The sequence below is a fragment of the Leucoraja erinacea genome, chromosome 18 (assembly GCF_028641065.1).
Source record: "Leucoraja erinacea ecotype New England chromosome 18, Leri_hhj_1, whole genome shotgun sequence".
In the NCBI taxonomy this organism is placed as follows: domain Eukaryota; kingdom Metazoa; phylum Chordata; class Chondrichthyes; order Rajiformes; family Rajidae; genus Leucoraja; species Leucoraja erinaceus.
The window spans coordinates 39,905,698-39,924,014 of record NC_073394.1 but is presented as its reverse complement, the minus strand read 5'-3'; the positions used below and the strand labels follow the sequence as shown (position 1 = coordinate 39,924,014).

Genomic DNA, 18,317 nt, shown 5'->3' with positions numbered 1-18,317 from the left:
CAATACTACCTCTCAAAGTGCAACATCTTTCACTTGCTCAGATTAAACTCCATCTGTCATTTTTCAGCCCATTTCTGCAGCAGCAATATATATCCTGCCCTGTACTTTGATAGCCTTCCCCACTCTCCGTGACTGAGCCAAGTTTGGTGTCGTCTGCAAATCTACCAAGCAACCAATATTTATGTTCAAGGCAGTTTTATTTTTATCTGTAACTAGACCAAGTGGGGCCCGTTGTGAGACACACACACACACACACACACACACACACACACACACACACACACACACACACACACACACACACACACACACCCACACACACACCCCTCCCCTCCTCCCCACCATCCCCCTCCCCCCCCTCCCCTCAATCTTCTAATTGCTAGCGAGTACATGCTGAGTCAATCCAGTTTTGATATCCCAGGAATCAGTCTGGTGAACCTTCTCTGTACTCCCTCTATGGCAAAAATGTCCTTCCTCAGATTAGGAGACCAAAACTGTACACAATACTCCAGGTGTGGTCTCAACAAGTCCCTGTACAACTGCAGTAGAACCTCCCTGCTCCTATACTCAAATCCTTTTGCTATGGATGCTAACATACCATTCGCTTTCTTCACTGCCTGCTGCACCTGCATGCCTACTTTCAATGACTGGTGTACCATGACACCCAGGTCTCGTTGCATCTCCCCTTTTCCAAATTGGCCACCATTCAGTTAATAGTCTACTTTCCTGTTTTTGCCACCCAAAGTGCATAATCTCACATTTATCCACATTATACTTCATCTGCCATGCATTTGCCCACTCACCCAGCCTATCCAAGTCACCTTACAGCCTCCTAGCATCCTCCTCACAGCTAGCACTGACCCCCAGCTTCGAGTTATCCGCAAACTTGGAGATGTTGCATTCAATTCCCTCGTCCAAATCATTAATATATATTGTAAATAGCTGGGGTCCCAGCACTGAGCCTTGCGATACCCCACTAGTCACTGCCTGCCATTCTGAAAAGGACCCGATTACTCCTACTCTTTGCTTCCTGTCTGCCAGCCAGTTCGCTATCCACATCAATACTGAACCAGCAATACCATGTGCTTTAAGTTTGTATACTAATCTCGTTACGTGGGACCTTGTTGAAAGCCTTCTGAAAGTCCAGATATAACACATCCACTGGTTCTCCCTTATCCACTCTACTAGTTACTGATCGCTTTTCCTGACTAACTACCATTTCAGCATTGATAAAAAGTCATTAGTCCCGGCGCTGAAAGTTTCCCATCAATCATCACTATTTCAAAGGAACTCTCCGAACTATTGATCTTTTTTTCTGACATAATAATAACGGCATAGATATACTAACAAAGAAGCCCTGTCTTAGCTAGTCCTTTTAACCCACGTTTGGGCTTTATCCTCCAAACCTTTCCTGTCTATGTAACAAACATTGATCTTTTTGAAATGCTTGTGGGTGGAGATTTGGACGATGCTATGTTAAACCGGTTAACTTATCCATTGAAAAATATTGTCATGTTTCAATGGTTCATTGGTTCAATGGTCCTTTATTGTCACGGGTACCGAGGTAGTGAAATTTGATTTGTCATACAGTCATACAAAAAAAAACAACAAGATACAAAATTACATAAAGATTAAACATAAACAGCCACTACAGTGGCGTGTAAGCGTCCCGAGGCCACCCAACATAAGTGGAGACCCACAGCCATCAATTCAATGTCCGGGCCACATACACGTTCCTTCACCATGATGTGACCAGTTGTACCGACAGCTGTAACTCTCTCTGCAGTCCCTGTCTGCCCGAACAGTCGTAAAGCCGTCCACATTCGCACCAGATGTTCTCATGGCGAGATGTCCCTGCAAACACGGAGATCACCGCACTCACGGCAATCCCTCCGAGTCCCCACCAGCGCAGGCAGCACATCCATCTTGTTTTTTTTTTCGGCGACCTCACATTCCTCACTGTGAATGAAGGCGAATACCATTCATCTTCTTCCTCCTTTTCTCCCGAGGTCAGGGCGATTGGAACATCCACGGTCGGGGCGATCGAAGCACCTGCAACGGGGCGATCGAGGCTCTTGCGATCGGGGCGGTCGAAGCTCCTGCGGTTAGAGCTCTTGAAGTCGATCACTAACAAAGGGACCTCCAGCTCCACTATGTTAGGCCACAGTGCAGACGGAGACACAATACAGAAAAAGTTCCATTCCGTCGAGGGAAGAGACAAAAAAGTTTCTCCTGCACGCCCACACCCCCAACATAATACAAATACTAAAGATACACTAATGGGCCTGTCCCACTTAGGCGATTTTCAGGTGACTGTCAGAGTGGAGCACGCACGCACACACCTTTACTCCCCTTTTCCCATGGATACAATTGATTTTTTTAACATAACTTTCTGTTAAGCAAGGTTTCTCAGGAACTCAACCATCGCATGATCGAAGAACTATCTTTGTCTATTTGTTTTGCGATCCAAAGATTTACCATGTTAATGAAATGTGAAAAATAGTTTTAGACTTTGATCTTGTGACTTTAAATCTTTACTTTGGCTTGTACAAAATTTTCCAAATATGTATAATTATATTGTTTCCTTTTGACCATGGATTTTGCAGCATTATTGATTACAGTGCTGCAGACGTTTACTCCATATACTCTGAATTGATTTCCATGCATACATAATTTGCTGTAGAAATCCTGAAGGTCTTGTCCTTGTTTGACCTTCCATGACAAACTTTACAGTAGAAACCTTCACCAATGGAATCAAGGCACATCAGCTGATGCTTAATGTTTGTCTTAATAGAAAATTATCTGAAAATCTTTTAATCTATTGCATGAGGTCTATGAGAGTGTTTATTGTATAATTAATGCATGTGCTCTGGTCCTCGTAGGCTTAATTTTGTGGATTGTCCTTCACATAAATCCTTAAATATAGTGAATTATAATTAAAAAAAATAATTTTAAAGTTATTAAATTATATTTTCTTCCACCTTGGTTTGTCATTGGTGAGAAATCTTAACTTGTTTGCTCAACCAACTTGACGACTGCACAGTTGTCAAATGCCTGTAATTCCATTCAATTCTGACAGTGACAGGTATTGGAATGCGGGAGAGTGTTTTGGGCAATTTTCATTGAGATTAATGGTGACACCATTGCTTCACTGCTCACTATAAATTCAATCTGGCAACATGGGGGAGATAAATTTGTACTGTGGTTGATTGTATCATTGTCAATGGTGTTGAGTCATCTTCAACAATCTTCATTCTATTCAATCTAATTATTTGTACAATATTGATTTTATTTGGAATAAAAGAAATAGTATAAATCTGGGAGCATAAAATCAATCTTATAATAAATTTCCTCTTAGAATTGAAATAACATTTTGAGATAAATTAGTCTTAAGAGTTAGACAAAATTTAACGCAAGCCAAAAATAATGAGAGAAAAATTAGCATTTCAGTTTGACCATGGAAAAAAAATGGATTTGAGCTTTAATGATAGGTTAATGGAAATAACCGGTTTCAGTCACATAAACTAATGGCTATATAACGGAAGCAATTAAATGTAGAAAAGAATAAAGGAAAACTTCTTAAAATCAATTTGCTGTTAATTTGTTTATTTTGTATGAGTTGGTTGAAAGATACTTAATAGAGCTGTCCCTCCAATTCTGCTTTATCATTCAATATGATCGTGGCTTATCTACCATCAATACCATATCCCTGCTCTCTCCCTATATGCTTTGATATATTGTGTCTGGAAACCCATTTACCACCTCCATAAATATACATGTGCTCTTGTGTCATGGCCATTCAGATAATGCAAATTCACTTTTACAGAATTCACTCCACAGCAGTTTAAAACACTGAATAGAATTTGCTCTTACAGAATTTTTTGTGGGGATAAAATAAACTTTTCAATCGGCTTGCATTTCTTGATGCATGCACAGATGATGTGGCTTTACATTTTGGAAAATTGAAATGTAGCCCTTTTTCTCAGGTGAGGAAGTTCCTCAAATTCACATGAGGAACTTGGCAGAGGCATCAATAAGTTAGATACCATCCAGGCAAAAGTTGCCCACTGATACAGACGTCACCATCTTAATCATTCATTTCCTGAGGTTTTATATTCAGTGGTGGGAATCTATTATTTATAAAGGCCAAAGGCAAACATGTATCTTTGCGGGCTGATGGAAGAAATGTTCTCCAAAACCCTCAGTATGATTTATGCGCTTGCTTCGCAGTGATCAGTAACTGTTGTTCAGAGTCGCATGAAGATGGCAATACACACTTCAACGTGTAAATTGATAATTGAATAGGTTTGATCTGAATTTGTTGGCCATCGTCATTTGCGAAAATGTCTGTTCTCATCCATGTGCTGCTGAATGTAGAAATGAAACAGAAATGAATCAAATATTCCAGATACAAAAAAAATTATTAATCGAGTTATTTGTAGAATGCAGTTAAATCACCTTATACTTGTCCTTGAAAGCGTTATCTAGCTGGAGATCAATCAGTTCCATTTGTAGAGATTTTGGTGTTGAATCAACACTGATAAAGTGATTTAAAAAAAAAAAAAAATCTGTATGTCAGCATCATGTCTGTGGACTTACGGGATTTTTTTTTGGAAAAATGATCTTGGTCCTTGCTAACCCTTAACATTGCTGAATCCCTTGCAGATTCAATTCCCAGAGTTTGACCATTGGGGAGTTACACAGCTGGAAAAATACCAAGTTTCCCCCTTGCCAACTACAGTTTAATGTTCAGATAATTTATGTGCCAGGTTTCACAACGTAATTTTTAAATTTAATTTTTTGTTAAATTTCAGTGTGCAAGTCTCAAAATCTTTTGAGCACGAGGTAGAACATGTAGTGCATTGATGTTTTTCAAATGTTTTTTTCAGTGGTTAAGTGCATGAGAACATGATTTTTTTTCTATTCACATTATAACCTTCGTAACGGTGCCATTTGTTTTGCAAAGCAACTGTTGCTGGATAAGGGGTCTGATCTGTTTGGTGTTGCTCTAGCCATTGATTCTTCATGGCTATTAATTCCACCTATCAACCCAGACATTTTTCCCAGTCAGGTTCCTTGTACCGTTAGAGTTAAAAGTCTTAAACTAAGACTGCGATTTTTTACAGACATTAACAAACATGCCTGACCCTGTAATTGGCCATTCATAACATGTACCTTGGATGGTGTTGAATGTTGAGTGATTTGATAATATGACAAATTAATGCAGGCAGATGAGCTGTTCACAATGTCACTATTCTTGTCTGAAATAATAGGTTAAAGAACATCACAGGCACAGACTCAAACAACACACAAAACATAAATTATATTAGACTGTGGAAAGGAAAAGACTGTAAAAAAACAAAACATTAGTGCAATAATCCAAAATACATTTAGAAAGCTAGTCCATGGAGCAAGAGGTGGACAAGTTGTTCTGTTGCCAAGGTAGGATTATGATTGTGCAGGTTGATTGAAAGTTGATACAACGTTTGTAGGAAAGTGGAGAAACGTAAGAACTGCAGATGCTGAATCTTGAGCAACACTCAGTGCTAGATTAATTCAGTGGGTCGAGCAGTATCTCTGGAGGAAATGGATGTGAGATTCGGGTCATTGGTTGTAGGAAAGTAACTGTCCTTGAACCTGGTGGTGTGGGGCTTCTGTGCCACCAATGAGAAGAGGGCATGGCCCAGATGCTGGGATATTTGTTGATAGATGCTTTATTTGTGAGCAATACCTCATGTAGATGCTTTTAGTGGTGGGGAGGGCTGTGCCTGTGACAGATTAGGCTGAGCTCATCTCCATAGTGTTTCTGTGGATTGGAATTGTCAAACCTGGTAATGTCAGGATACTTTCTACATTGTATCTGTAAAAGTTTGTTAAAGTATTCAGTGACATGCTGAATCTTATTAAATGTCCAAGACAATGGAGGCACTAGTATGTCTTCTTGATGACATCTCTGTGCAATTTCAAACTGCTAACTCCACCACTTCCCCTTTCTGGAGCAATTAGTTCCTTGGTTTTGTTGACGTTGAGTGAGAGGTGATTGCTGTAACACCACACAACCAAGTGTTTTATATTTCTCCTGTGCACAGACTCATCACCACCTGTGATTCGGCCAACAGCACAGTTGTGTTGGCAAATTTGTAAATGGCTTTGGAGCTGTGCTTGAGCTCACAGTCGTCGTTATAAAGAGAGTAGAGCAGAGACTAAGTACAGAGCCTTGAGGTATGCCTGTGTTTGTGGTCAGTGAGGAGGAGATATTGCTACTGATCCACACTGATAGAGGTCTGCTCATGTGAAGGTCAGGGGTCCAGTTGTAAAAGGAAGTGGGTTAGTTCATGAAGAATGTGCACTTGGGCATCAAACAAACATTTGTGGATAAACTTGATTGTAACTCCCAAGTGAAATGTATGTATTAATTTTAGATGTGAAAAAAAAGTTATTGCCTAAGGATTCTGCTACAAATGTGATTATGATGCAGGCCATTCCAAAAATGAAAGGGCTATTTAAAATGGTTAAATGTTGATCTGTTGTGGCGCAGTGCAGCATTGTGATGCACTCATGTTGCACATTTTTCTGCTCGCAATGATAACACAAAAACAACCCCAATTGACGTAATGGGTCCTGATAATGTCTTTGAATTTAGTGATTGACGTTGCATTGTGGTTTCAGTGGCTATTTTGAACTGTGTACGAATTGCAAATGTATGAAAAGATGCTGTCTTTCTCACACAGAAAGCCACAAAAAGAATTCATACTAGTGGAATTAACAAGTTTCCAGTAGGATGAAAACTTTTCTGTGAATGTAGTGAAAGTTTAAAAGCATTCTTTATTAGTTGTCTTTCATGCGAGGTTATGGACTGGAATTTTGCTGTATAAAGGGTCCCACTGCTGCAAGCTAATCTGTGAGTTTAGACAAGTTTGCCCTCGACTCAAACTCGCAGCATGGTCGACACGTGGTAGTACGAGGCCCTATGAGGTCTCTGGAACTCTCCTTCATGGTCGAGGGAAGCCCCCGAATACTTGAGACCTCAGTTAGGTTGCAGAACATTTTTAAGCATGTTGAAAATATTTTTGTGCGTAAAAACTGGTTGGCATGTTTCTTTTTAACTCGTAGTGCAGTGGAGTAGGGTCGCTATTTAGTTACAGGCAGTCGAGGGCAGCCGTAGGCAATCTCCGTTGACCGGGCATTTTGATTGGCTCATTGGCGTTTGCAGGACCCAGGAAAACCGACCGGTCGGTTAAATGCCCGCTAAACTTTATTATACTTTTAAAAGTGTCTCTCCCCCCCCCCCCCCCCCCCCCCCCCCCCTTCCCCCTTCGATTCGATTCGATTCGTTTATTGTCATTCAGACCTTTCGGTCTGAACGAAATTCTGTTTCCCTGCAGTCATACATATAATTTAAAAAAATGACAAAACACATAGTCAACACAAATTTAACATCCACCACAGTGAGTTCACCAAACACCTCCTCACTGTGGTGGAAGGCAAAATCTTAAAGTCTCTGTCTCTTCCCTCTTTGTTCTCCCTCTGCGCCGAGGCGATGGTTCAAACTCCGTGGGTGGTCGCTGCCTCGCCACAGCTCAGAGGCCGAGTCGGGTCTCCGCTGCCGCTGCCGCCGCCACAGCTCCAGGGCCGAGTCAGGTCTCCACTGCTGCTGCCGCCGCTACAGCTTCGGTGCCCAGGCAGGGCCCCGCTGCTGCTGCCGCTGCCGCCGCTACATCTTCGGTGCCGAGTCAGGTCTCCGCTGCTGCTGCCGCTGCCGCCGCTACATCTTCGGTGCCCAGTCAGGTCTCCGCTGCTGCTGCCGCTGCCGCCGCTACATCTTCGGTGCCGAGTCAGGTCTCCGCTGCTGCTGCCGCTGCTGCCGCCACAGCTCCAGGGCCGAGTCAGGTCTCCGCTGCTGCTGCCCGCTGCCGCCGCTACAGCTTCGGTGCCGAGTCGGGTCTCCGCTGCTGCCGCCGCTGCTACAGCTTCGGTGCCGAGTCAGGTCTCCGCTGCTGCTGCCGCAGCTACCGCCACTGCTCCAGGGCCGAGTCCGGTTTCCGCTGCCGCTGCCGCCGCTACAGCTTCGGGGCTGAGTCGGGTCTCCGCCGCTGCTGCTGCCGCCGCCACAGCTCCAGGGCCGAGTCGGGTCTCCGCTGCACTGCTGCTGCTGCCGCCGCTACAGCTTCGGTGCCGAGTCAGGTCTCCGCTGCTGCTGCCGCTGCTGCCGCCACAGCTCCAGGGCCGAGTCAGGTCTCCGCTGCTGCTGCCGCTGCCGCCGCTACAGCTTCGGTGCCGAGTCGGGTCTCCGCTGCTGCTGCCGCCGCTACAGCTTCGGTGCCGAGTCAGGTCTCCGCTGCTGCTGCCGCTGCTACCGCCACTGCTCCAGGGCCGAGTCCGGTTTCCGCTGCTGCCGCTGCCGCCGCTACAGCTTCGGTGCTGAGTCGGGTCTCCGCTGCTGCTGCTGCTGCTGCCGCCGCTACAGCTCCGGTGCCGAGTCGGGTCTCCGCTGCTGCTGCTGCCGCCGCTACAACTCCGTTGCCGCCAGCTCCGCCATTAGGCCTCGGCGCAGACGGAGACGGGGGATACGCCCGAAGAAAAAGTCGCATCCCCCGAAGGAAGAGGCCAAAGCATGTTTCTCCCACCCCACCCACATACATACACAACTTAATAAAACAAAATTAACTAAAACATGACAAGGAACAAAACAAAAGAAAAAAAACAGACGGACTGCAGGTGGGCCGCAGCTGTTAAGCCAGCGCCGCCATCTTGAGCTGTGTGTGTTTGCCGCCATCTTGAGCTCCTCCCCACCCCCTCCCCCCCCCATCCCCCCCCCCATCTCCCCCCCCATCTCCCCCCCCCATCTCCCCCCCCCTCTCCCCCCCCATCTCCCCCCCCATCTCCCCCCCCCTCTCTCCCCCCCCCCCATTCTCCCCCCCCTTCTCTCCCCCCTTCTCTCCCCCCCTTCTCTCCCCCCCTTCTCTCCCCCCCCCCCTTCTCCCCCCCCTTCTCTCCCCCCCTTCTCTCCCCCCCCTTCTCTCCCCCCCCCTTCTCTCCCCCCCCCCTTCTCTCCCCCCCCTCTCTCCCCCCCCCCCTCTCTTCTCCCCCCTCCCCTCTCTCCCCCCCCTTCCCCCCCCCCCTTCTCTCCCCCCCCCTTCTCTCCCCCCCCTTCTCTCCCCCCCTCCCCCCCCCTTCTCCCACCCTCCCTCTCCCCCCCTCCCCCCCCCCCTTCTCCCCCCCCCCTCCCCCCCCCCCCCCCCCCCCCCCTCCCTCCTCTCCCCCCCCCCCCCCTCCTCTCTCTCCCCCCCCCCCCCCCCCCCCCCCCCCCCCCCCTCTCCCCCCCCCCCCTCTCCCCCCCCCCCCCCCCTTCTCTCCCCCCCCTCTCCCCCCCCTTCTCTCTCTCCCCCCCCCTTCTCTCCCCCCCCCCCTTCTCCTCCCCCCCCTTCTCTCTTCTCCCCCCCCCCTTCCCCCCCCCCCCCCCCCCCCCTTCTCTCTAGAGATGCTGCTTGGCCCGCTGAGTTACACCAGCATTTTGTGTCCATCTGGGCAGAATAGGGCTTCTGTTGATGCAGCACGTCAATGCCTCTTCCTCAGTCCTGCTGTCTTCATTTCTTGTCAGTCTAAGTTGAAAATGCTTTCTATCAAGGCCACGTGCAAGTGAACACAACGTATCAAAATAAGATAATTGTTCTAAGATATTTAAATATTGTCCATCAATAATCTGTTAATAGCAATTTATTTTATATTTTACAGATGATCCTATGGGACTGGGACCTAAAGCAGTGGTTCAGAAGTTATCAATATCAGGTTTGTAACTGACGTAACTAACGGTTCATTGGCTTAAGAATACACTGTACATTGTGAATAGTTTGTATGCAGATGTGATCGTAATATTTGATTTCTGACTTTTTAAAAAAAACGTTGTTGTCCTTTGATAGCTGTGGTGTTGCTTCTGTGTAAATCCAATAGACCAAACAGTTTCTGCATTGATTTTTGGGAGATATGCCATTTGTCAGGTGGGATTAGAATTTTTGAGCTTGAAACAATGCTGTTAACTTTGAGCTATTTGTGTATAATATTTAAGAATTGTGTCAATTTATAATTTAAAGCTGTTGACTCTCCTCACTGCTATACCGCTGATGAAGACATGTTCATGGTCCCTTGGCTTTTTCATAAATATGCAATATGACTTCCTTACTTTTATACTCGATGCCCCAACCCATGAAGATAAATGTATCGTACTCCTTTACCACTCTTTCTACTTGTGTTGCTATTTTCAGTTAATTTCGACCCCCAAATCCCCCTGTAAATCAATGCTGTTAAGGATCCTGTCAATTACTGTATACTTTCCTTTACATTTGACCTCCAAACTGCACAACATCACACTTGGCTGGATTAATCTTTATCTGCCATTTCTCCAACCATTATCTGTAACAGATCTATATCCTGCTGGATCTTTTGATAGCCTTCCTCACTGTCACAACTCCATTTATTTTGGATTGCCGGCAAATTTACGGACCAACCTATCTACATTTTTGTCATTTAACATATCACATTTAACTGAGGTATCTATATCTTTGCTGTCTTCAGGGATCCTTGAACTAGGGTCCTATCATTTATCATTCTGTATATCCCAGCCTTATTCATCCTCACAGATACAGCATCTTTAGTTTTTCTAGGTTAAATCGCATCTGATGTTTCTCGGCTATCTTACAAACTTACAAACTCATTGATATTGTCATGTTGCTGAAGTTTCTCCTCTTCAACACCATCACTGATTTTCCTGTCATTCACAAGCTTATTAATCATATTTCCTACATTCATATCTAGATCATTAATGGATATACAATCAGTAGGGTACCAACACTGATTCCTACACTACATCGTCGATCATAGACACCCAATAGCAGAAATAGATATTACCTTCACCCTCTGCCTCTAAAGACCAAGCGAAGTTCAGATTCAATTTGGCACCTGTTCATCAATCCCATGATCTTGATTTTTTGGACAATTTGTCCCACAGGGGACTTGTCAAAGGCCATTGAAAATAATGAAGAAAACATCAACTGCACTTTGCTTATCTTAATAACCTAAAAATATGGAGCCAATTAATTAGACATGAATTGGCCATTGCAATGCCATGTTAACTTTTATTGATTTAATTCCAGTATCTCCAAATTTGTTAATTGTGATTCTCTGATTTTTTTTTTTGCCCCAGTAACTTTCCTCGTACTGACTTTAGATTAATTGACACAATTATGGCCTGTCCCTGCTGTCCTTCTAAGGTACCACATTATCTGTTCTCCAGTTATTTGACTGTGGCTGGCAAAGATTTGAAAATTTCTGTCAGAAACGGAGCAATGTTTTCGCTTGTCTCACATATATCTCGGGGCCCTGGGGATTTGTCCAGTCTTAAAGCTTTCTGAGACTTCTAATAGTTCCTTTTCAATGGTACTTTTGTTCTGCAATTCATTAAGCATTTAGCCACATATATATACTAAGCAGGCTTTTACTTAATGTTAGATTTTTTGCCTGATTGCCTTCATCTGAGGTATCTTGGGACATTATACTTCTTTGAAAGCCCTATTGTTGCAGATTGCTGAAATGAAAAAGGCCAAGGTGTGGTTCAGCACCTGCCTGATATGATGAAGTGTGGAACAGCAGGTAATGTCTAAGCGTACATAGACTTATGTGTTCAGGTTCACAAAATATCAAAAGCAGTATTTCAAGTAGTTAGGGCCATGAAAAGAATCTAATGGAATTTGTGGATTTATGATCGTGCAAGTCAAGTGTGTAACATTAAAAACTTGAGAAATAAGAAATGCTAAAAAAAAAAATTCAAAGATAAGGGATTGTTCAACAACAGTTTATTAAAGGACATAGAATAACTTCAAAGAAATAATTCTAGACATTCAAGCCAAATAATGTATAGACTGCAAAAGTATGTGCCTGAATAAATTAAATATTTAGTTAAAGGAGCCATCTACAGGTCTTGTAAGGTAAAAGGATACTTTATGTTTAATATCTGGTAAAATTCATAACTGAGAGTGTAAAATATGCCAACTGACAATTTATTTCCATGCTTCAAAATAATTATTGGAGCGTAATAGGTAGGGATTTTCATATATTCGGTTACTCAGGGAGCAGTTGGATTAAAAATGAGCGTGGGCGGTATCTAGCCAGAACCAGTGAGAGAGATGAGAACTTTGTGAAGCCTTTTCATTGATTTGAATCAAATAGCTACAAATGTGAGTTAGACATGTTAAGACTATGCCATTTTTCAGAATATGTGCACTGAAGATAGTAAAGATAAAAGTATCACATGCTCAGCCTCATTTGGAATCTTGTGCTATATCTGTGCATAATGATTTATTGGAATGGATAATGGAACAAGAGGGTCTTGAAAAACATGGACACAGTTGAGAAGGCAGAATTGTCTGTGGAGCAAAAAATGTTGCTGTGACCTGATAGAGATGTTTTAAATAAAGAGGTTCAATCAAGGATTTGGTTTTAGGTTGATTGAGATGAAGAAACCTATTTCAGATATCCCAAAGAGTAGATAGGGAGAAACTCTACCACAGTGGGAGAGTCAGTAACCAGGCATTCCTACAAATTCACCTGGGAGAAGTCGTCTTTTAATATAAAAAACATTGATCCGAAATGTGGAGGAAAATAGCTCTGATATATTAAATTATAGCACATCACTATTGAGTGATGAGCCAAAGACTACCTCTGCTGTAACATTCTATGATTCTAAGATTGATATGTTTTAGGAAACAAAGTGAAATTGGTTATAGATGGAAATTTGAGGAATATTTGCAGTACAACAACTGAATTGTGAGAACCTCAAAAGAATTGCTATGGGATTAAAATAGTAAGAGCCAAATATCTTTTAGATAATAGAATTTGAAATTCCTTGACTTGGTGGCCTTTTGTCAACATTCTACATGAAAGTATATTTGAGTTTATAGAGAAGCAAGTTAAAATTTGAAGTGGATTAGAAACAAATAAATTATATTAAATAGTGAATAAGTGGAGCATTATTGAAGGAATAGGTGATTTTGGTTCTCAGTTTCCTACCATCAGTGGTTTTCGTCTTGTGCCGAGATTTGTTGTGGACCACTTAATAAAGATCTATTACCTCAATAAATCAACTGTTCAACTGTTGTATCATGTGATCACCAGGATTTTAAAAGCAAACGCATTGTACTTTGTATGTTCCTTTATTCTTGTTTGCAAAATTGATGAAGCAGTACAGATTGTCGTTGAGGTGCCTGCTACAATTAATTTTCATCAACAACTTGAATTGAGCAAGTTATAAAAAAGCCATTAATTTTCAGACGATATCAAACTAAAGAGGCAGTTGAATCCAAGGAGCCTATTTTGACAGAATGACTAGGGTGAAGTAGATGGATTAATTTGGTGTGATACTTCATACCAAAAATGACCATTAAAGGTGGTTACAATTCAACAGTAAGTTAAAAAATAACTGGTCGGGGGAGGCAGAGGAGCAGTTATGGAACTGCTTTGAATTGGTAGACTGAGCCATGTTCAAAGATTTGTCAGCAGACTTGGAATGAATGTGCCCCAGTCGTCACTGACTTCATAAAGAAATACGTGGAACGAGTGCGTTGCAACAAAACATTTCAAGTCTTCCGCAGCCAGAAACCCAAGATGAACCAAGAAATTCTTAATCTACTGAATGCTAGAACTGTGGTGTTTAGGACTGGCAATCAAGACATACAAATATCTAAGGAATGACCAACTAAAGGTCACTGCAAACACAAAGAGACGATCTGGGCTAAGCTGGAGTCGCAGACGAAGACTCGTCAGCAGTGGCAGGGTTTGCACGCAATCTCCTCCTATGAGGTGGCATAAATGGCAACGATGCAACACTTACAGATGAACCTTTTATGCATGCTTTGAAAGAGAGAACAATGACGCAGCTACCCGAGCCCCCACATTCCCTGATCACTCTGTGATATCTTAGTCTCTCGGAGGTCAATATCAGAGCATCTTTCACGAGGTGAATTCACGCATTGCATCCAGTCCAGGTGCTGTAATTAGCCAAGTGCAAAATACCTGTGCAGACCAACTGGTGGAGTATTCAAGGACATCTTCCACTTCTCACTTCTGCATTCTAATGCTTCCACTTGCTTCATCAGTCTGAAGAAGGGTTTCGACCCGAAACATCGGCAATTCCTTCTCTCCATAGATGTTGCCTCACCCGCTGAGTTACTCCAACATTTTGTGACTACCTTCTTCAAAAGGGCATTAGTTTTGGTTTACTATTGGCACGTATGGTGAAACACAGTGGAAAACTTTGTTACGTTTGCTATCCAGGTAAAACCTGAATTCAATCATACCTTGCAAAATATGGTGTTGCAAATAAAAGAAAGAGAGCAACGGTCACAATGAGGTAGGTTGTGGGATTGGGAATACACCCGTGGCATTAGAGGACTATTCAAGAGACTGATAACAGTTGGGAAGAAGCTTGAATCTGGTGGACATCTATTGTATTTTTGTCCAAGAAGAGAATTGTGAATTGTCTTGATGATTGCTGTTGGGAAGTACCCACATCTCCTGTAATGAAATGCAATAAAAGGTTGGGTATTGTGCAAATGAACTTCTGCCTCAGAAATAACTACGAAACACTTTAATTTGCCCATGTCCATAACAGGTCAACAACATATGCTGTTTCACTGGTTCACCACTCTGCTCTGGATTATAGATAGATCGATAGATAGATCCTTTATTGTCATTCAGACCTTTCGGTCTGAACGAAATTATGTTGCCTGCAGTCATACACAGAATCAATAATAACAAAACACACAATAAACACCAATTAAACATCCACCACAGTGAGTTCACCAAGCACATCCTCACTGTGATGGAGGCGAAGTCTTAGTCTCCGTCTCTTCCCTCCTTGTTCTCCCTCTGGCTAACAAGAATGCACATACCTGTCAGACTGCTGATCATCAATTACAACTCTACGTTCAACATAATTATCCCCTCCAAACTCATCACCAAGCCTCAGTACGTCCCTTTCTACACTTCCTCAAGAGCAGATCACAATCAGTGCGGATTGATAACAATCTGCTCCTCATTGACCATCACACAGGTGCACCTTAAGACTGCGTGCTCAGCACCCTGCTCTACTCTCTATTCCCATGAATATGCGGTTCAGCACAGCTGTAAATTCACAGATGACCCCACCTTTGATCGAATTACAGGCGAGTCAGCATTCAGAAGAGAAATAGAACACTTAGGATATGGGTCAAACGGCCAAATGGGACCAGCTTAGATGCGCACCTTGGTCAGTATGAACAAGTTGGGCTGAAGGGCCTTTTTCCATTCTTTTTTATTGTAATTTGGTTGAGAGGTGCCACAACTCAAACAACTTGTGTAATGTCAACAAAATCAAGGAACTAATCATTGACTTCAGAAAGGGGAAGTCGGGGACCATGTGCCAGTTTTTAATACGTGGGTTATCAGTGGAGAGAGTTTGCAATTTCAATTTCCTGGGTACAACTGAGATGATTTAACCTGGACACAGAGATGTAATCATGAAGTAGGCCTCTACTTTCTTAGAAGTTTAAATCGATTCAGCATGTCACTGAATACTTCAATAAACCTCTACAGATACACCATAGGAAGTATCCTGACTGGTTGCATCATGGTCTAGTGAGGCAATTCCAACGTGTAGAAACACAAGGGAGTGGCTTGCGCAGCCTGGTCCATCACAGGAACAGTCCTCCCCGCAATTGAAAGCATCTACATGAGGCGTTACCTCAAGAAGGTACAAAACTTTGAAGTCACGCTCTACCAGCTTCAGAAAACAACTATTTTTGTTCAACCATCATATTCTTGAACCAACGTACACAACCCTAAACCTACCTCGACAATGTATCAAAGGTATCAAAGGTATTTTATTGGTCACATTCACATACACCTAGGTGTAGTGAAGTGAAATGCTTCTTGCCATTTTGCAGCACATAAAAAAGGAATACAGACATAACATTAATAAGAGTTTTAAACATAAAGAACATCCCCCCACAATGGTTCCCATTATGAGGGAAGGCACAAAGTCCAGTCCCCAACCCCAGTTCACCCATAGTCGGGCCTAATGAGGCCTCCACAGTTGCCTCCACGGAGGCCCGATGTTCCAGGCCGTTCTCGCCGGGCGATGTTGCTCCGGCGTTGGGAGAGTCCTCTCAGTGGCTTGGGAACCCTGGAACGGCCGCTTCCGTACTGGAGGCCGCGGCTTCCGAAGCCAAAAATTCCGCGCCGGTTGGAGCTCCACAACTGGCGATCTCATCTAGAGATCCCAGGCACCCGGTGTAAAGTTCAGCGCCGCCGCCCGCAGCTGGTCGCTCCACAGTCCCACAGCTCCGTGATGTTTTCCTCAGCGATCTTCAGCTCACCGGAGCTCTAGCGCGGCGACCCGGGCAAGGCATCGCCAGCTCCGCAATAGCGCTCCAGCGCTGTGCCGCCGCCGAAGCCGAGGTTCTGGGCGGTCCCCGACAGGAAACGCCGCTCCAGTCCCGCTGCTAGGCCGCGAGGACGGGTTCGCAGTTGCAGCCCGGAGAAAAGCTGCCTCTCCGACCAGGTAGGGACCCTGAAAAGTAGTTTCCCCCTTTCCCCCCCTTTAACTAACTAAAATAAAATAAAAAGATGAAAAGACAGACAGCTGCTGGCTGGGCAGCCGTGCACAGGACAGCGCACCCTAGAATCCTATGTAATTACCACATGTAATACCATGGACCACCACTTGCACTGTCTCTTCTTCTTGCATATGGCATGCACAACCTAAGGTTGTAGGACAACTTGTTCTATTTTATCTTATTGGATTGTGCACGCCAGGTTGATTGCATTCGTTGAAACAGGGTGGACCACGTGAAGGTTGCAATCTCCCACACCACTTGCACTGTCATTGACTTGTTTTCTAATTGTTATTTTGCATTCACCTTTTGCACTCTTTTTATTTTTACCATCTTGGAGGATTTATGTATGATTTATGTTTTTGTGTCCCTACCCTAGTCTACAGTGCCCTCCATAATGTTTGGGACAAAGACCCATCATGTGTTTATTTGCCTCTATTTACTCAATTTACAATTATACAATTTGAGATGTGTAATAGAAAAAAATTACATGTGGTTTAAGTACACATTATCAGATTTTAATAAAGGCCATTTTTATACATTTCGATTTCACTCCCCCCTTGGTATTATTGTCTTACTGTCGAATGAACTGCCGACCAATGAGTTTTGAGGCAGTTGTTTGAACTTGAGCAGATAGGATGTGTCTATACACATCAGAATTCAGTATGCTACTAGCATGCTCAGCAGTTGTATCATCAATGAAGATAAGTGAGGCAGTACCTTCAGCAGCCATACATGCCCAGGCCTAACACCCCCACCACTGTTTCACAGATGAGATGGTGTGCTTTGGATCTTGGGCAGTTCCTTCTCTCCTCCATACTTTGCTCTTGCCATCACCCTAATATAAGTTAATCTTCATCTCATTTGTCCACAAGACCATTTTCCAGAACTGTTTGCTCTTTTAAGTAATTCTTGGCAAACTGTAACCTGGCCATCCTATTTTTGCGGCTAACCTCTTGCAGTGTTGCCTCTATTTCTATTCATGACGTTTTCTGCAGACAGTGGTCATCGACAAATCCACACCTGACACCTGAAGAGCGTTTCAGATCTGTCGGACAGGTGTTTGGTGATTTTTTGTTATAGAGAGAATTCTTCTCTCATCAGCTGTGGAGGTCTTCTTTAGCCTGTCAGTCGCTTTACGATTAGTAAGCTCACCAGCGCGCTCTTTCTTCTTAATGATGTTCCAAACAGTTGATTTTGGTAAGCCTAAGGTTTGGCTGATGTCTCGATAACAGTTTTATTCGTGTTTCTCAGTCTCATAATGGCTTATTTGACTTTCATTGGCACAACTTTGGTCCTCGTGTTGATAAACAGCAATAAAAGTTTCCAAAGGTGATGGAAAGACTGGAGGAAAGACTAGGCGCTGAGAGCTCTCTTATACCTGCATTAAGGAGGCGTTTAAACACACCTAAGTAATTACAAACGCATGTGAAGCCATGTGTCCCAAACATTATGATGCCCTGAAATGGGGGTGGGGGGGGGGGGGGGACTATGTATAAACACTGCTGTAATTTCTACATAGTGAAACCAAAATGTATAAAAAATATCCTTTAATAAAATCTGACAATGTGCGCATTAACCAGATGTGATTTTTTAAAATTACGTATCTCAAATTGTGGAGTACGGAGGCAAATAAATAAATGATGGGTCTTTGTCCCCAAACATTATGGAGGG

At 43.6% G+C, this 18,317-nt stretch overlaps 1 protein-coding gene across 2 annotated transcripts in view; it reads left to right on the top strand.

Annotated features, from left to right (window-relative positions):
- Positions 1–18,317, top strand: part of pde3b (phosphodiesterase 3B) — a 149,165-nt gene that overhangs the window by 68,317 nt on the left and 62,531 nt on the right. For both annotated transcript variants that reach the window (XM_055649887.1, XM_055649886.1), the window contains exon 2: positions 9,736–9,789. In XM_055649887.1, the coding sequence (XP_055505862.1) occupies positions 9,736–9,789 (54 nt within the window). The remainder of the gene's footprint in view (positions 1–9,735; positions 9,790–18,317) is intronic.